This window comes from Miscanthus floridulus, chromosome 9 (genome assembly GCF_019320115.1).
Source record: "Miscanthus floridulus cultivar M001 chromosome 9, ASM1932011v1, whole genome shotgun sequence".
In the NCBI taxonomy this organism is placed as follows: Eukaryota; Viridiplantae; Streptophyta; class Magnoliopsida; order Poales; family Poaceae; genus Miscanthus; species Miscanthus floridulus.
In genome coordinates, this window is record NC_089588.1 from 64,477,515 (window position 1) to 64,497,888 (window position 20,374).

The 20,374-nt window shown below is 42.3% G+C and overlaps 1 protein-coding gene across 5 annotated transcripts; it reads right to left on the reverse strand.

Moving 5' to 3' along the window:
* Positions 1-1,864: 1,864 nt before the first annotated feature.
* Positions 1,865-12,985, reverse strand: LOC136483763 (ubiquitin carboxyl-terminal hydrolase 5-like). 5 transcript variants are annotated; one of them, XM_066480926.1, is made up of 13 exons: positions 12,418-12,985; positions 10,217-10,459; positions 9,359-9,503; positions 9,082-9,141; positions 8,901-8,996; positions 8,345-8,749; positions 7,584-7,727; positions 7,073-7,243; positions 6,047-6,304; positions 5,807-5,955; positions 5,141-5,626; positions 3,419-3,692; positions 1,865-2,670 (listed from the first exon to the last, which is right to left on the reverse strand). In XM_066480926.1, the coding sequence occupies exons 1-13, from the start codon at positions 12,540-12,542 to the stop codon at positions 2,482-2,484; spliced, it is 2,745 nt and encodes a 914-aa protein (XP_066337023.1). In that variant the 5' UTR covers positions 12,543-12,985; the 3' UTR covers positions 1,865-2,481. The 5 variants fall into 5 exon arrangements, with proteins under 5 accessions (XP_066337023.1, XP_066337027.1, XP_066337024.1 ...); XM_066480930.1 differs by having other exon boundaries at positions 12,717-12,844; XM_066480927.1 differs by lacking the exon at positions 12,418-12,985 and adding an exon at positions 10,576-11,554.
* Between the last annotated feature and the right edge of the window lie 7,389 nt (positions 12,986-20,374).

Consider the following 20,374-nt stretch of genomic DNA (forward strand, 5'->3'; position numbering starts at 1 on the left):
ATTTGCCCCTTAGGGCAGCTTGGTAGGTGGCAGCGACGTTGGTGAACCCGAAGGGTAGGGCCGTAACCCCTGAAGCTTCTTGAGCAACCTTCGATAGATCTGGATCGGAGGGTGGTCGGCGCTGAACGAGAGTGTCCAGAGCTGATTCAGCGATGGAGAGGCAATCGATGAGCTTCTGACCAACCTGATCGATTGATGCGATCAGATTGTCGTTGTTGATCTGCCTCCTCTGGTAGCGAGGAAGCGGGTGGTGAGTTGTTGATGAAGGCGACCTCGGAGGTGGTTCCGAGATCGGATCTACAGTCGCGGGTGCAGGGGTGATCGGCGCAGAATCGATCTGCACCGGCTCGAGGAGCTCTCCGACTCCGTCAGCGTTGATCCACGAGATCGATCTGACCGTGAAGATCTGGCCAGGCTGCGGGAGGGACGAAGAGCCTGCGGAAAAAGCCATCTTGTTCGACAAGGAAACAGCACGCACTCCCCTACCTGGCGCGCCAACTATCGACAGAATATCATCGACAGTCCTCCGAGTGGTATCCCACGAAGGTAGATTGATCGGTAGAGAAGCGTGTGATCAAGAACAAGAAGGCAACAGAGACACACGAGTTAGACAGGTTTAGACCGTCAGTATGACGTAATACCCTAATCCTGTGGTCTGTTGGTTTGTATTAGCTATCGTATGATATTGCGTGAGTTTAGAGGGGGTCCCTGCCTGTCTTATATAGTCCTGGGGGCATGGTTACAAGTCAGTTAGATCTGAGAGATAACCAAAAAGTAATAACAGATTACAGGAATCTTAGGATTATACATATTCTAACAGATCTCGTAGTATCTTCAGGATATCTTCCCGGTGTCTTGAGGGAGGCGCCGAGCAGAGTCGTGTCCCGTAAGGCTTCGTCTTGTGGGTTGTGCCGTCCCTAGAGGCGTAGCCCATGTGGTCTGTTGTGGATATCCGGGGTCGTACCCCCCACACTGGCTTTTACAGTGTGCGAGCTGGCGGGCGCGGTTGGGATCTCCGTGTTTCCTCACCGGCGTTTTCCTCCATAATAAATCTCAGGTGCTTCGTACGAATGTGCCACCACTGTTATACCTTTCTGCCGTGTGCTTGTAGCCTTAGATATAGGTTGTAAGTCTAGCTTATACACTAAGGGTGTCAGTGTGTTATGTTGCTGTGTGTATTGTGTGAGTTTGTGCGTGAGTTGAGGTAATTAAAAAACACCTGACCCTTGTGCGAGATGCGAGCAGGTAGGAAACAGCGGCGCCCGGGCGAACTCTGGTGGATAAGCAAGCGGCGAGGGACGGCGCTCGATAGTCCAAAGTCACGATGGAATCGGTTTCTCTTCTTTTAGCCAGGAATTTGAGGTGGAATGTAGATTTCCAATTCAAGGCTCGTCCAAACAGGCCAATCCAAGAAAGCAATTCAGCCCAAATTCAAGGAATCCAAACAACCCGTTTGGGTAATTCGAATTTTGAAGAACAGATATCTAGCATCCACTGGGAAAACCGATGCAACATAAGCATCACTGGATAAGTGTTACAAAAGCGCCTCAATAACCATGGTTTTTGAGTGGTGATATGCAATGGTTCCTAGTGCCTACGCTGTTAAATTACACAGAACCTTGGGTTTCTCCCAAAATCAAGACAAGATTACAAGGCCGCGAAGTATGCACAGATTGTGCCCTTTGCAGGCAGGTCTGATAAATCCATTTGCAATTTCATATCTAGGATCGGGTAAGCTTACTAACACAAGAAAAAAATATTTATCACCACACTTATGCAAACAGAAACATTTCTATCCCCATTCTCAAGTGGGTTCAGGTTGAATATTAAATGGCGCACACCTTCGTCCATAGGAAAAAGCAAGAATCCAAAATAAGGTTTAACATGTCAGCACAACGATACATACATTTTTTACATTTCTGGGGCCTTTTGCCAGTAATATTAGTACAACATGAGCTACAATTCTTCCCGCAACAACAGAGCATTATAATGTGCACCGACATTGTCAAAGGTGCATTCGCCACTGCAGAGTCTGGTAAACACCAGCGGACCCATTTCCAACAACAGTTGTGTACAGACTAGCTAAATCTAAAAATGGAAATGGAGATTTTTTTTCTTTTTGAAAACTGAAATGGAAAAAATTAAATTAAAGAAAAGGTGTTCCTAAATGTTTCTTGCTTCCCCTTGTCTCTCTTCTAGAAGAAAACAGATCACCAAAATGCCACCAAGCCCCGGTGTTCCTGTTGAAGCTACCCAATTATCATAAGAAAGAGTCAATTACTCCTTCAATCCACCTTATACAAAATTCCCATCTTGCATCAGCACTGCAGATGAAATATGCAATAATATTCTGTCTCAACTGGACAATGGTGCATTTTCCCAGCTGCGGTAGAGTCAAGCCATATACTCCTGGCAGTAACTAAAGGCCTGCAGGTGTCATTTCCGGAATCCCCTTGCATCCAACCACAGCAATGAATTAGTCTACCTATGGCTATATCCATGGCTTCTCTTTGCATATAACTGAGATCCATTACTAGTTCCCCTTGCTCTATCTTGTTCTCTGACTCTTCTATAGAATAGCACATAAGCTGCAGCAGTCTTCACCTCGTCTTCATCAATGGAAGCAACATGGCTATCGTCGAAGTTGTACCACCGATTTTCATCAACAAGCTGCATAAAGAGAAATTCCCATCAGCATTCTATACTACATAGAGAAGCATCAATGAGGATTCAAAAGCACAAACTGGTACTGCACAAATCAAGGACTTATCAACACACTTCACAAAGAAAACATAACTATTGCAGCTGACATTATGGGCCTGTTTGGTTGGGTACATTAGCCTGTATCCACGCTTGTGAGGCTCTTACGCAGAATTGCACATTGCTCAAAGCAAACCTAATGCAGCAGTAGCTAGTACAACAAATTTGATTGTATTAGGCAGTGTAGGTTTGCATAGGTCGATGGAGCACACAAAAACAAATATTCTCACCTCCCCTACCTCTACTAGAAACATGAGACCTCTATTAGAACATGGAGGTAACTACATGCAAGACAATGTAAGCAATCAAACACAATTTCACCAAATGCAGCTTGCCTGTGCAGGACAACCAAACACGAAGACCATACAATTACACTGGCTTGGGGAGTGCTGCATAAAGTCTAATGCAAGCACCAATTACACCCTAACTGTTTGGCAAGCCTTGTACTCAAAGCAGGGTAGATTGCAGACTGAATTGCAATGAAATTGCAGGACAGAAGATACAATATAAAATTACAAAAGCCATAAGAAATACAAAAGCAGCAAAACTGAATAGAGATAACCAAAAGGCTATAGAAAGCCATAGGACTTCAGAATCACTCTTTTTTTTTTTTTTTGCAGAGAAGCTGAAATAACAATAAGTTTGGTTAGAAATGTACCTTAATGTGTGCAGTATAATGTCCACTTGCCATGTTGCCGTAATGATTGCTCACAGCATACAACTCATAGATCTGGCGCTCTGAACTCTTCTTGTTGGCAATGTAGTTTGTCAAATCCAAGTCATGTATTGGAAAATTAACAAAAGTTTCTAGTTTTTGTTTTGTTGACCTACTAAATGAAAATCTCTTTAGATGTATGACTAGCACTTCTGGAAGTCTCCACAAATCCAACTTTTTGCTAGCTTGCCTTTGCTCTTTGCACCTTGGACAATACCTAAAAGAATAGCATAATAACTTTATCACTAAACACCATAGAAATGAAGGCTATAGACATAAGGAAGGAACATTATTCAAGTGCCTATCCAAATTTTGAACTGATTTTTACCAAAATCCAAGAAAGGGAACCATATGCTTCAAAACAGGCTCTGTTTGGTTGCAAATTAAGAAATGATGGTTAATGTGGGTGATCACATGCAACTGTTTTGAGCGAACAAAATAATCATGGGCGGCATTGCACACTGCACATGTTTCAGATCAAAAATTGAAAAGCTGATATGCCACAAAAAATGGACCAGATGAACCACAAGGAACTGTCCAATAAAATTTGCAAAAAAAAAAGAGAAAACCCCATCAACAAATATATTTTTATGGGCTTCAATTGTTACAGCTTCTAAAAGGATCCACAAATTTTGAAAATATAACAAAACAAACTCATAAGTTATGTTTATGTAGTTATAACAACTAAAGTGCCAGTGCAACCAACAGAGTAACCACTAGGGATGAAAACAGGACTGATTTCCATCCATCCCGAAAGGGTTTAAAGACCACATGGGTAATCCATATAAGAATTCGGGTATTTAATATCCGTATCATATCCGAAACTGAATAGTCAAAGTTGGATTTCTAATATGTAGATGGAATAGACATTAAACTCCGCCTATGTTGTCTCAACATAGCAGGTCCTAAGCCCTAGTAAAGGAGGAGGGTTGTGATAGGCGTGGCGAGCCAACGTTAAATCTAGCCATTCTAATGGAGATGAAACCCGAAAATGTTCAACAAATAAGTATCGCGGAAATGCGTATGTTGCGTTGGATTTGCGGTCATACAAGAAGGGATCAAGTTCGGAACGATGATATACATGATAGATTAGGGGTAGCACCAATTGAAGAAAAGCTTGTCAGATGGTTTGGACATGTCCAACGGAGACCTCCAGAGGCACCGGTGCGTAGTGGAATCCTAAGCCAGGATAGTAACGTGAAGAGAGGCAGAGGAAGACCGAAGTTGACTTGGGTAGAGGCAATAAAAGGAGACTTGAAAGGATGGAATATACCCAAAGACTTAGCCTTAGATAGGAGTGCTTGAAAAACAGCTATTCACGTGCCTGAACCTTGATTGCTTCTGCTGGGTTTCAACTCTAGCCTACCCCCAACTTGTTTGGGACTTAAAGGCGTTGTTGTTGTTGTTGTTGTTGTTGTGGAATAGACATTAATATTTGATGCATCTAACACTATCCGAATCCGACTCCGAATCCCAAAAAGATACAGCTACCCATATTTGGTATCCGTAATATCCAATCCAGTTTCATCCTTACTAACCACTCAAGGTGTCTAAGCGAGCGTCAAGTACCAGTGTACCAGCCAAAATGGACAGTACGCACCAATGAAGCAATTATCATTTTTGTAAGTGTCAAATGTATCTTAGAATGCGGAATTGAAAACTAACCACATGTCTTCAGGTACAAGAGGTTCTTCTCTCAAGAAAGCATCCAAGCATGCATAGAGTGAGAGAGCTTCACCACGGGTTCTCTTAGCAGGAGGAGCATACATAAACACCTCTGGGAGGTACTCTAAATGATGAGTGTCAATCTTTTTCAGATCTTCCTTGGGCCAATGGATAAAAAATACAGTTGCGAGTGAAGATTGTGGGACCCTGATAGCATCATTTGATTTTTCAATGATTGTGTTGCTATCATCAATCAACTGAAGCTGAAATTTGCTGCAGTCGGTATGATAACTATGAGTTCTTGTGGAAACAGAACTTTGAACAGCCAAATGCAGAGAGTCCTGATTCCTTAGCATGGGCACAAGCATTTTATGGACCAACTCATAGATATCCAAACCCGTGACAATTTCATTGCGAGATATTTGTGCAAGAAGAGGAACACCATAGGGTTTCCAAGATGTCAAGGTGTTATTGTTTCCATGGTCCCTACCAATAGCAAATGATAATATTAACAGAAGATGGTGCAAGAAGTATTTATGTTAATCATGTAAATAGCATATTGACATGACACATGTTGGGTTTACTTCAATTATAAACCAAGATGACCACTACAGCTGTAATTCTAGCAAGAAGATAACCATATATCAGAGTCTTTTTTTTTCTTACAAGTCTTCATGACGATGCACAAATTGAATGTAATTCACCCTCTTTTCCAACTTTGGGAGCTTATAAACTGCCAGATGATCATCATCACTTATTGTAGACAGCTGAAGCACTGGATCATCAATAAAACGGTAGATCTTATGATTCCGTATCTGTAGATAAATTCAACCAAAATGTTTAAGGACACACAATCATCAAACCTGCCAACCTTTACATTAATTCAGGTGAGCACTAATAACGAACCTCAGCAATTAGAAGTTTCTCCCCATTTTTAAGTGAGCATGCAGTGCCAAGGGCTTGTAATAGATCTCTGCACCTACCTTGCTTCGGTACATTTACAGTGAATGGTGTTGGTGGAACACTACCATCACAAGAAAATACCACGGCAGTCACACTCCGGGTTGAGGCAAATTGTAAGGGTAAGGAAAGATACATGAACGGGTCGAAAGTCACTGAAACCTTCCCACAGACTGGGCAAACCAAAGTGGACTTGTACTGCCCCTGGAAAAACATAATAAAAGGAAATGTCAGTAAAACATCTGTCTTAGAATAATTAGGAAGAGAACTAAATCATGAGCCAAAAATATGTCATGCATGCAACATGAATTATTATGTGTCTTGTGACAAGCATGCGCCTCCAATGTATCGAAGTATCTGAAGGGAAGATGCACAAGACTTTATACACACCGTAAGAAACACCCTACACTGGAGAGTACATATACAGATAGAATATACTCCTTCCACCCCATATTAGAAGACATTTTAGAATCTCCAACAGAAACCAACGCTGAAGCCAAAAGACAAAAATGCCCCTCAAGGAGCAGAGATAGAGAAGTATTGGGAAAAGAGAAATGTGTATCGGGAAAAGAGAAAGGTGCAAAGGAAAGAGAGAAGGTCAAGTATTTTGGGACAAAATTTGAATGCTATGAGGTCATCTATTTTGGGACGGAGGAAGTAAGTCTAGCAAAGCTAATCCTTCAGCATAAAAATAACATGTATCCAGCTCCACATGTAATGACGTAGCACATCTGCACAACTAATCACAACAGGAAGGTCACAGGAAGGCCTTTACATTACATACAGTAAATACTTGAAACTGCTAGAGGTGCTTACATGCACACTCAGAACTATGATGTCATCAAAGGATCATTTTATTCCAATACCCAGCAAGAGGAACATGGTGGTCCCAAATTGCAATGGTTATTAGCATTTATGTAGAGCCAAAGCATCACAACAGTAAGTGAATTGATTCACAGGTGTAGAACTAACCTGGCATACATCAACAATGATTGAATTGTTTCTAGCAATATGATTTGCCCAATATTCATCTGCAACTTCTTCATCTGATCTTCCATCAGCATCTCCCGAGTTTATGTAAGGTCTATGCTTCACACGATTCAAATCTTCATGGAGTCCATCCAAGAGGAATGCCAACAGCTCCTGCAGTATTTTATCAAAATACAGATTCAGGAAAAAAAAACTCAATAGAGTGGAATGCACCATGGATCCTTAAAATTTTCTCGCATTCTCATCTGGGTCCATGAAGGCAGAGCTCTCAAAGTGATCATCTGTCCTTTTTCAAGTGGTCCATTCGATGTGTGAATTTAGATCCATGATTGGAGATAGACTGAACTTAGAATCAACCACACGAAAAGTTGACGGACCCACATGATCACTTTGGGAGTTCATGGAACCAGATGAGAATGTGGAAAAAGTTTAGGGACCCACAGTGCATAGATATAACATAAGATAGAACATCACTCTAAAGAGACAATCAAACCTGTGAATCATGCTGGTTGTATCCACTGAACTGAGATGCAAACCGAGAAAGCTTCGTTTTGAATGGTCTAGGCGAAACTGGGGCACGTCCTCCAGGAGCCCAGAGTTTTCTCAGTAGCTCACCAAAAGCTAGTGCAAGTTCACCCTACATGACTACCATCAGAACTCAGTACAATTAACATGCAGGATGCTAGAGAAAATGAAACCAGAAAAGGGCAGTATGGCAACCAGTTTTTTTTCAATTTTTTGCATGATTAAAATTAAAATACACTATAGCCGTAGAAAATGTCCATCACAAATGCTCAGAATAATCACATGCCAGTACGTGATAGTAACAACATAAATTTCTTTGTACGTCAAGGTCAACAAACATTAGATTTTTTACTTATCTTACCAAACTAAAGAAAAACTGACAAGACTTTAGAATGGCAAGATCATAAATCTGAACTAGAAACTTAATCAAGAATTGAATACATACTACACTTAAGAGAAGATATTGTACATGTGGAAAATGTTACCAAAAACAAAAGAAGCTACAGATTTTAGAAATGAAGGGTCTGGCATCTTTTAGTACTTGTTGCATGTCAAGAATAATGGGAGACAACTAAACTGAAATTTGGTTGGCTGCTATGAATAATATCATGATGAAAAAAAAAGTTATCCAAATGAATATAATGGAATAAGATCATATTTTCTCTACCAAAATGACTTTATCTTGAAGCATCAAGGCCTCCAGGACATGTGAGTCAAAAGAGTACTTACCACATTACCCAGCGGATTTTGCCGATTTATTTCACGATGATAATCTTCACAAAAATATCTAGTAAACTGTGGCGTGTGCACTAGACACTGTATGGCACTGTTCATATAGCATGTATTTCCAAGATTAAGTAGCCCTGTAAGACCTAAGGGTGATCCCCTCGTGCTAATGCCACTAGAACCAGGCACATTATCCAGATCACCATTGGTTGATCGCAGGTAGAGGCTTGGTGTCAGACTAGAGTTATAGCTTCTAGAAGTATAGCTGTTGGCTGCAAAATTCTCATTTGGCAATCCTGATTTCGGAGCGTCAGTAATCAGAGAAGTCGATTCTCTCTCAAAAAAATTGTTTCTTTTAACCAAACCATCCAGACTACCATTGGCATCAGTGGTAACCTCAAGTAGAATCTGTGAAAACAATATAAAGTATACAGTCAGATCATTTACTTGACAACAGCCATTAACTAGTAGTGCATCTGTTCTACAAATATAGTTTGATATTGGGGTGGGGGTGGCAATGGGGGAATGCTTCTCAATTATTATAGAAGGTTTGACTCACGTCTTGATCCATCTGAATGTTGGAATCATCAAGGGTTTTGTCCAGGCTATCCATCAATGAATGCTTTGTTCGACCATAATAGTCCCAAATGCATACCTGCCAATGATGGCCGCAATAACTATGAAAAAATCCTTGCAAGTAAAAAAAAAAGCGTAAACATCAAAATAAAATAAACAGCTACCTCATCTGGTACCAAGTTAAAAACCTTACAAGCCCTTTTATGGAGTTGGCCAACTGTATCCTGAAAAAGGTTCATGATGATTTTTAACTTTTCAATTATTCAAACTTTATTGAAGCTATTAGAGACATTAAAAGACTTCAAGTTTTCAACAGTAGGTTATACTTACAAAGTGGCATCATAGGTTTACATAATTGTGTCTAATCTAATCAATTTATTGAAATACAAACTAAAAGAAAGGACAATGTGCTCAATAATAGCTAAAGAGATGAGAGCATACCTTCTTGCTTATCCTTATAAAGGTTCGCTCTCCTCTTGACATTAGAATTAACTGCAGTCGTAGAGGATAAACTTCTATGGCCAAATCAGTTTGAGAAAAGCCAGTATTGATTGCCTTTCTTGGTAATGTTGGTCCTCCACCATACCTGTTAACGCATTTTGTGTAATGAGAATAAGATTCCAAACACCAAATCAAAAGTTGTGTGGTTGTTTCTTGTTGATGGAAAGATGTCACAGCTTCTCACATAGGGAACACAAATAAGTGAACCATGTTTGTGAAAAGTCTCTCAGCTTCTTAACTTGAATTCATAACATAGTAGCATCAACTTTCTTCCATGTATTAATTTCGGGGTTTTACTTTAAAGTCAATGCAAAGCATCTGGGGATTAAACAACACCACAGTTTGTGCCTTAGTTCAATTTAAGACCAAAGGCTACTAATTTTTTGTGCTACTTTCTTCATATATAATCATTTGAAGAAGTGATGTATTTGGCAAATACCAACGCAAACTGTAAAGAATATTTAATAAAATTGGCTACGATTGATGTTTTATTCAGTATGTTCAGGAAAGTGAATATATCAGTGTACAGTAATAGAGTATGTGAACTAGAACCACCTTGAAAGACAGTTATCCATATTCCATAGAAACGGCAAGGAATCATAAGAAGGTAGACAGGTCAGCATAAATAGAATGATTAAGCTATGTAGAAACTATCAAATATGTAGAAACTATCAAAGACAAGAAGAAGCCACTGCACAATTAGGTGCATAGAGGCATTTGAAAAGTGATAGATCCAGAGAGGATTATTCTTTTGATGATCATATTGCACAGTATAGAGTTCAAATAAATGTGACTCACCAACCATGCAACTTTTCCCAAACTTGCTGAGGAAGCAGTATGTAATCCCGACCCTCAACCAAGTTATCATGTATCTCAATCTCCGTATTGGAGACTTCAAATGACGCATCATCAATTAAATCGGTATTGTCAATAGCTCCTGGCCTTCTAGAAGTTTTTGAACCAAACTCATGATGATGATAACCATTACTTGTTGCACCAGTCAAATCTTGAATGAGGTAATCAATCCAACTTTGCCACCACCTATTGAGCCAAAAAAAAGAAGATTGCATTTATAATCCGAACTGAGAGTAAACAAATGAAGCAACTGACAGAGAAGAATAAAATAACATAGTACGAATATGTATTTCTGAAGAAACCTTCTAAAACAGACATTTCCATGATGCTCATCAGCACCATATGCGGACCTGTAAAACATGCAATTCAATAGAAAAAGAGAAAAAACACTCCAGGTCCAAATTAAAAATACCAGAAGCTTTAATACATCTTATATCTCGTATTAGGCATATCCTACTAGGTGTGATACCTTATCTTACAACGTCATCCAAATATTATGATCATAACACGACAAAAATGGTGATACTTTCAAGTTCAATCCACAGCCTACATACTGCCACAATCCATGAGTATGCACGATCATACCAAAAAACTAAATTTAGTACAGATCTTGTGAAATTACTCCCTTCTGTCATCCTGCTCATCAAAGGATAACGTAGGACAACCAAATTGAACTGCATGTGGGCTAATTAGGCAGTCTTAAACGTCCTCTTTAAATGACCAGAGGGAAACAGGGAGTACTTTTAGGGCCCCTTTGGCAGTGCTTCTCCCGCTCTGCTCCACGTGAGAATCGGGGGAGCGCTGCCAAAGGCCTCCATGCCACACCGCTTCCTCAAGGAAGCGCTCCTCCAGCTCCCTCCCTTTTGCACTGCAGGTGGGGAGCGGAAAAAACCCTCCGCGCGACCGCGCCAATCTGGCCGTCCACACCCTCCACTCGCGTTACCGCGTCGTCATCTTCGCCCGCGCCGCCGACGCACCGTCCGCGACCTTCTCCAGTGGTGCCGGCCCTCTCCTCTGCGCTGCCCTTCTCCATGCCGCACCCTCTCTGCCAGGGGCGGAGGGTAGTGGAGGCCAAACTGGGCCTCCGCCCCCCCTTGCTTGACAGACATTCAATGACCCATAAATCCCTAGAAGTCTAAACTACATGTCTATTTAACATCTCACCATGATTTGACGCTGAAGTAAGCAATTTAGCCCCCTCTAATTCATGGGCCATGCTTCGCCAATGGTCTCCGCCGTTGGTGAAGGAGGCGAGGTCGCCGCAGGGCCTGTTGGGGTCCCTCTATGCCCGCACCCCCGCAAACCCCCCCCCCCCCCCCCCCCCCCCCCCCGCACCCCTCCTTTGCGCCTTGCCTCTCCACCTGCGCTGGCAGCACCGCAGGAGCTGAAGCCGGAGATGACGACAAAGCGCTGCCAATCGGTATCTTTTTCAGGTGGGGAGCGAGCAGAGCTGGAGCAGAGGGAAGCGTTGAGTGGAGCGGCGGGGAGCGGAGGAAGAGCGCTACCAAAGGGGCCCTTAAATGTCCTAAAATGTTCAAAGCATCTCAGAGACCGAATATAGGAGCAGTAGAATGCTCAATCCTCAAAGGTCCTAAATCACAACTGGTCCAAAATGCCTGACATAAGTCTCTAGAACTTTCACAGCTGAAAAAAAATCTCCGAATATAGGAGCAGTAGAATGCTCAATCCTCAAAGGTCCTAAATCACAACTGGTCCAAAATGCCTGACATAAGTATCTAGAACTTTCACAGCTGAAAAAAAATCTCGTGCGCCGCGCACCATGGCTGCCCAATCCTGTTTGCAAAGCAGAGGAGCACACGCCATCGGCGTCAAGAGGAGCGCACTCAACTGGTAAGACTACAACGCTTCAGAGGAGGAAAGGCTCGCAAATCCTTAAGCAGAGAGGAACACATAAACCGCCGCGCATTAAACCCACCTCCGATGCCAACGCCGAGGCGCCACCTCTCCGGCGGCGCCGAAGCATATTCCTCCACCAACGAACAACACCAGCAAGAAGGGAAAAAAACGATCTTGCGCCCCGCAGGACCATTCCAAGCGTGGCAGCGCGAACGGGGATTGAATCAGGGAGTAGATCGACAGGGATGGGGAAGCAGGGAGACGGCGAACGGAGAGGCATAGTGGACCTGGTGGTGATGAGGAAGAAGGTGTCGCCCTCCTTGGCGTGGGCATCAGCCGCGACGGTTATGTCCCGGATGAGAGCCCTCTCCACCTCGGCGGGGAGCGCCGGCGCCGCCACCACCATCTCCATCCCCGCCGGCGGCGGCGAGGAGGAGGAGCCCGCAATCTACGGCTAGGGTTTGGACCTCCCCTCGTCTCGCCTTCCCGCAGGGCTCTCCGTCTCTCAGCTGGAGCGGCTTGAGCAGGAATTGGTGGAGCGGATGGAGCCGGCAGTGGAAACGGTAGTGGCGGGGATGCGGTGAACCTGTGATCGGAGGGGGGCGCGGATCTGCGAGGTTTCCTGTTCTTCCTGGCCGGAGTGAGGAGAGGAGGCTGTCTGGCTGTGTGCAGACTCCGGCGCTTGTTTTTTTTCTTTCCTTCTCTACCCCTGATTAACACAGGGATTCAGCTATTTCGGAATGTCCCCCATCGCCGGCCAGACTCTCCCGAGCCCCTTCTGAGCCTGCCAGAGTTAGAGAAGAAGCGAGGGAGAACGTGGGAGCAAGGTGGCGTCGTTGCGCTAGAACGACATGGTTCCCGGGATAGATTTTTGCGTTTTTTACACGCTTATACTATAAATAAACTCATATAAATTGAGTTACTAGATAAATAGAGTGAAAGAAGCAATCTTAGATGAGAGGATGCACAAAATGCTATATCACAGTTACCAAGCAAAAATTTATTCTTGATGACCAAAATTTCCTGTTTTGCCCATTTCCCCTTCTTCTCTGGCTCCAATAAGCTTTTAAAGTTAGAATTAGCAAAGAAACGCACCATTTATCGGGAGGACCTCCAAAGAGGACCATGGCGGTGGGGTAGTGGGTGGCGGTGGTGATCTAGACGACGAGGTGGTAGATAGCCTTCTATTTCATACTTTTTTATAGTTGGGTTAAAAGTACCCAACTTTTGTTATCAGATATGAAAGCATGTCCTCATATTTTCACAAGAAGCCATAACGGCTAGGATCTAAGTCAAGCACCCATCGCTAGCAACATGCGCTCTTAGTCCATGTTGTAGGATCTCTAGAGGGAGAGTGAATAGACCTGTAAAAATTCAACTCAAACCGAAGTCAAATTCACCCGCGGCACTGTAGCTCTGTGAGCGCGGCCCTGCCGCACCTGTAGGAGAGATTAGTTCATAGTTCAAAATCTACCCAACGAAATTTAGATCGGATAAATTTCTTAGCTTTCTGCAGGGTAGTAGATCACAGATCGACAGCTAAAAGTGGTGGGAACACCACACACAAGTAGATCGGCCTCAAACCCTAGAAATCACCTCAACAACAAGGAGAACACAAGTGTAGCAACACAAACACAAGATGACACAAGGATTTATCCCGTGGTTTAGCTCGCCATCAAGGCTTGCCTAAGTCCATGTCGTTGAGGTATACCACTAAAGCTTAGGGCTTTGCAACCCTACCTCGTTTTCAAGTCAAGAGAGTGAACTCTTGAGATGAGGGGTGATTTTACTTGCTGCAAGAGGTGGTTACAAACCTCCCGGAGCTGCCACAAACTTGGCAAGCTCACCGGACGACGCTCTAGCCGGCTAGGAGTCAAGCTCCAAGAGTAACAGACACAACTGCCGTACAAAATATGAACTAAATGCTCTTTAGGCTTTGGGAATCAGTGGAGCTGCTCTCTAATCACTTTTGGCACCTTTTTCTCTCAAGTATTGATGGGGAAGTCAAAGAAAAAGCTTGAGAGCTTGAAGGACACCAATGGAGGAGAGAGGAGATGAGAACCTACTGATTTTCGTCGGTCTGAACCGTTAGGGAAGAAGAGAAAGACGTTATGTAGGACAGGGAAACGTATAAATACCCCATGCCTCCCAACGGTTTATTAAGTGCGGCAGTGCCGCCCTAAGTGCGGCAGTGCCGCGGTACGGCAGTGCCTCTCTCCAGGTGCGACACTACAACACCCAGCAAAACAGCAAGGTGGAAGGAGTTGTTAAGTTGGCTGTCTTGGCTGAGGTGTGAGGATGTTTTGTGTAAAGATTGAGTATTTGGTTGCACACTTTTAACCAGTTGTAGTGTCCCTATGGCAGAACCTCCTAAGGAACTGGGCCCACATGCACCTATCGTTGTCTTAACAGACCTCGGATAGCGTACACGAGTTCCCAACAACTCAACAGGTCTGTCGGGTGTCCTCGGGAAACCCGAATCATCCACGATTCTCTTTTCAAACAGGATCCCAATCACAGTCCTTGCAGATTACAACAGTTTATTTAAATATATACCAGAGTAAAAGATAGCGGAAGTCTTAAGATAACATAATTACAAACCAGTTGTTTTCAAACTTACAATACCATAAGTGTTATACAACCATAGTAGCGGGATAATATTACATTAACTTTATTTATCAAACAAACTAGTGCCTTGTCCAAAGGCCATTCATTACTCCTCATCATCATCGTTGACTTCAAACACTGACATGCAGCAGGGACCAAAACAAGCCTGCGCATGCGACTCACCTGCAACAAGGGTTAACAAACCCTGAGTACAAAGGTACTCAACAAGACTAACCCGACGTAACGGGGTGTAAGACTGTAGAAATGCAGGGGTTTGGGACAAGGTAAGGGTGTAGCAAGATTCAAAAGTTCTTTGCCAAAAGCTTACTATCCTTCATTCTATTTTCAAGTTTACCACTAAGTTCTCTTAGTTCATTACCTGAACTAATTATACATTTCTCATATTCCATTCCTTCTCATTCCATTCTTTTTCTCATATTTTAGTAATTCACCAGTACTACATTGCTTCTGTAATGAATCGAGTCTCCATCTCCGTGGAGCACCGGCAATTCGAATTGATTCAAGTCCCAGCTGGGGATTACTTATCACACGACATATGTAGAACTTAATCTTGCATATATCAACCTCGCTACAGGATCCTCCTATACTAAGCCGTCTCCATGCCACCCGAGAGCACAGCACACCTCAAATCCGGCCACATTCCAGCCACGAGGGTACACGCTACTCCCGCCATCTCTCCACTCCCAGTGCGTGGGCATTCGTCTTAGTATCGGATTAGCCGAAGTAGGCTTACCGGAGTATGTGACCAGTACTACAAAGTGTCTCGTTCAGAAGATCCACAATGAGTGGCCTTTAAGTGACATAGTCGGCAACATTACCCAACATTCAAGATAAGTCACCCGACTAGTCTCTAATTCATTCTAAATCCTTTCTTTCTTTGGCCAGTATGCCATCTTTGATTGTATCAAAACTTTTACTTTGAAAGCCTATCATAAAGCATACTAAGCACACTACGCCTTTATAAACGAAAACATCTTCAAGGATGGTAAACAATTATCAAGGTAGGTAATGCATCAAGTAGGTAACATTTGAATTAAACAACTTAATGCAATAAATAACATAGGTGATAACTTTTCAAAGTAAACAAGGTAATGGCTTAATGCATAAACCGGGGCTTGCCTTCGTTGACGATTTCCGGTTCCGGATTAGTACCACAATTATCAAATCCCGTGACAACCGGGGATTCTTCCAGAACTTGCTCAACTAGAATCGTTTCGTTCTCGGGTTCTACACGAAATGATAACATATGCTTTAACATGATGATAATGTAAACATGATGCTTTCATGGCACATGAAATGTAAAAACACCCGCAACCGATTTGATTTCGCGGTACAGTTGCAAGCCAACAAAACCAACCTGTAACCCTTTCATTAAGAACCACACATGTGACTCGACCTAATGGATCTTGGAACCCTACTAGTCACAAAACATGACCAAAGCAAGATCCAACACTAATCAACACTTAGGGTTTCGACAAGTTAACTTGTTAATGAATTTTGTTATCACACGAAATGTCATTAAGCTTTACTAATCACAAATTAGATATTAGTTCAAATACTAATTAAGGTACTAAGGATCATTATAAGTTAATGACCCAAGGTCAACAATCAAATCAAAAAGTCAAACAAACCCTAATTGATTAAACATTAATTAAATGAAAAATTAATTAAATAAGTAAGTCTACATTAGTCATAAAATAAACTTTGTCCAATTAAGCTCAAATTTTTATGTAAGCTTCCTCATGATAAATTAGTGTACCAAAATAAATTTCATAATTTTTGGAGTTATATAGTGACCTACAAAAATCATGGAAATTGCATTTTTCAATTAATGGACCAAATATTTGAACATTAAAAATTTATTCAAATTCCAAGTTTCAAATTTTTAAATCATACTAGAACATGTACAGAAGCTACACAAAAATTTTCAGAATTTTTGAATGTGTAAATAAATTCCTACAAAATTACCAAATTTCAGCACTATTCCAAATCAGAAAATAACCAAAGCTCACTGTTCTTCTTCCTCGGCTTCACTGACAGCTTGGGCCCGCTGTCAGCGACACAACGAAACCACGGCGGCGCTGCCCTCACCGGCCGGCCGCAAAATGCGCCGTTGGTGATGTTCTGGCGAAACCGATAGCACCAAAGTGATCTACTCTATCCTACGAACTCATTTCCAACCACAGAACGGCAGCAGACGCATCGGAGGGAGGTCCACGTCGGCCATGGCGGCTTGGACACGACGGCGATCGACGTAGCTATAGTTACGGTGCAGTAGAGTCTAAATAAGAGCAAGCATCGCGTTCAGTGTCTCACCACGATCACGTCGGTGGGCTTGGTGAAGGCGGAGATGCACCGAATCGTCGGGACCACGTGAGACCGAAGATGGCGGAGCTACTGGCGGACGCTACTGACTCAGGACGCTACGACGGCGACGAATTACGCGAGTGCGGGCAGGACACCGGCGGCGAGCAGTCGACGGGAAACTCCGAATTGACGACGGCGTGGTCCTATTTATAGCAAGAAGGAGGGCTTGCGGTGTTGACAACACACGGGCGAACTTGCCACGGAGGTTTGGGCGTGTCACAGCGCGTGAAAGCGGTGAAAATCGATCGGCGGTGAACTCCGCGTGGCGCCGGCGGCAAGCAGTGAGGTGTAGGTCGATTTTTTTGAAAAATTTACAAAACTGCCATTGCGTCCATTTCTCAAATTACTCTCAAATTTTCTAAAGAAGTTGAAAATCTCCAAAAATGAAAGTTGCTCAACTTTTCAAGTACTACAACTTTGATTTAAGAAACATTTTCAAATTCTACCTCCATTTTGAATTTCACATTTGGGGTACATTTAAAGATTTGAATCATTTCAAAATTACTCCAAATTTTGTATGTAAACTTGAAAAACTTTGAATACCAAAGTTAATCCTTATAAAATAATCTCCAACTTTGCTTTTTGCCTCAACCCCAAATTCCTCATGGATTTTGAATTAGTTAAAAGGGGCAAAAAGGACTTTTATAATTTGAATGTGAATTCAAATTTGATTTGTCTTCCTTTTACTTAGATTTTGATTTTTGACCAGTAACATGGCCCATTAGGGTTATTTGAGTCAAATGACACATGGCCTCACATGATCACATGAAATTTGACCCTTGTGGTCATGATCTGTATTTAGGGTTTTTGAAACACATCACATGAAATAACAACATTATGGAATAAACCTTATTTAGTGAATGCATTCAAAACTTTATACTATATGAATGCTTTGCAATGCACATGATGACATGTAAAATTTTAGTATTAGGTCAAAACACCAGAGGTGTTACAACCCTTCCCCCTTAAAGAAATCTCATCCCGAGATTTAAAACTTAAGGCTAAGTAATGGAAAAGGAAATGTGTCAAGCTAACACATCATAACTTTATTCAAAAGGCTATTGAGGGGGTTTTCCATTTTGTTAACAGCAGGACAAGTTACAATATAAACAAGGTATTGCAACTAGATAGTAGTGAAGAAGTCAGGAAAATTCTCTTCTAAGTAATCCTCGGACTCCCAAGTAGCTTCATCTTCAGTGTGTTGATTCCATTGTACTTTGTAGAACTTGATCGTACGTCTCCGAGTGACTCGATCTTTCTGATCTAAGACTCTAATGGGGTACTCGGCATAAGTCAAATCAGGTTCTAGTTCTACATTACCAAAGTCGATTTCTTGGTCAGGTACTTGAAGACACTTCTTTAACTGAGATACATGAAAGATATCATGCACCGCTGACATGTGATCTGGTAGTTTGACGCGATAGGCGACTGGTCCACATCGTTGTTGGATCTGAAAAGGACCGACATAACGGGGCGCCAACTTTCCCCGAATCCCAAAACGATGAACTCCTTTCATCGGTGATACCTTGAGGTAGACATAATCTCCCACTTTGAATTCTAGCGGTCGTCTCCTCTTATCAGCATAGCTTTCTGCCTGGATTGAGCTACCTTCATATTGGCTTGTATGAGTTTAACTTTCTCTTCAGCTTCCTTGACCACATCCGGTCCAAAGAACCAACGTTCTCCAGCTTCTGACCAATTTAAAGGTGTTTGGCACCTACGGCCATACAGTGCTTCGAACGGTGCCATTTTAATGCTCTCTTGATGGCTGTTGTTATATGAGAATTCAGCTAAGGGAAGGCATTCATCCCATTTAACACCAAAAGAAAGAACACATGCTCTTAACATATCTTCAAGAATTTGATTTACCCTTTCAGTCTGTCCGTCTGTTTGCGGATGATAAGCAGAACTACGGATAAGTTTAGTTCCTAAAGACTCATGTAAACTTTTCCAAAACTTGGATATGAACAATGATCCTCTGTCAGAGACAATGGTCTTGGGTGCCCCATGCAGACTGAAAATTCTATTAAGATAAAGCTTTGCATACTGCTCCGCTCGATATTTATCTCTGACTGGTAAGAAATGAGCTATCTTGGTTAGACGATCAACAATAACCCATATTGAATTGTAGCCTGCAGATGTCCTAGGCAATCCCACGATAAAGTCCATACAAATATCTTCCCACTTCCAAGATGGAACTGGCAACGAATGTAATGGACCTGCAGTCTTCATATGAACTGCTTTGACTCTCTGGCAAACATCACACTTGGCCACATATTGAGCTATTTCTATTTTCATTTTGGTCCACCAATATCTCTTTCTCAGATCATGATACATTTTGTTGCTACCCGGATGAATGGAGTATCTTGTAGAATGAGCTTCATCAAGAATCTGCTTTTGCAGCTCCGGATTTTTGGGTACTACCAACCTATCCTTGAACCATACGACATCTGACTCATCAATCTTGAAACATGTTGGTTTTCCAGATTTGACTTTATCCTTAATATGGACTATGCCCTTACTTTTCTGTTGAGCAGCAATGATCTGATCTTTGATAGTGGACTCAACTACAATATTGGACAGGGAACCTTGTTCTATGATTTGTAAATCCAGATGCTCCATCTCTTGACACAATGTTTGCTGCATAGGTTCCACAATTAGGCAATGACAATGACTCTTGCGACTCAGGGCATCGGCAACTACATTAGCCTTACCCGGATGATAATGCACTTCTAAGTCATAATCTTTAATAAGTTCTAACCATCTCCTTTGCCTCATATTCAGTTCTGACTGAGTGAAGATGTATTTCAGACTCTTGTGATCCGTATAGATATGACATATATTGCCCAATAAATAATGTCGCCAAATCTTGAGTGAATGGACAACAGCAGCTAATTCAAGATCATGGGTGGGGTAATGTTCTTCATGCTTCTTGAGTTGTCTGGAAGCATATGCTATGACTCTGCCTTCTTGCATAAGAACACAGCCAATACCAATTCCGGATGCATCACAATAGATATCAAATGGTCTCTCGATATCAGGTTGTGCTAATACTGGTGCAGTTGTCAACAACTTCTTCAATGTCTAAAAGGCCTCTTCACATTCGGTTGACCATACAAACTTTGTTTGATTTTTCAACAGTCCAGTAATTGGCTTCGCAATTCTGGAGAAGTCAGGGATAAACCGACGGTAATACCCTGCCAACCCCAGGAAGCTACGAACTTGATGAACAGTTGTAGGTGCCTTCCA

What these genes read in the sequence shown, in the direction of transcription:
- LOC136483763 (XM_066480926.1), bottom strand. Translation starts at nt 12,542, where the DNA reads ATGGAGATGGTGGTGGCGGCGCCGGCGCTCCCCGCCGAGGTGGAGAGG. An exon ending in TTAACTTGGTACCAGATGAG is followed by an intron (nt 8,997 to 9,081) that starts GTAGCTGTTTAT and finishes CATCATTGGCAG; the next exon opens with GTATGCATTTGGGACTATTA. An exon ending in ATTATACTGCACACATTAAG is followed by an intron (nt 2,671 to 3,418) that starts GTACATTTCTAA and finishes CTCTTTATGCAG; the next exon opens with CTTGTTGATGAAAATCGGTG.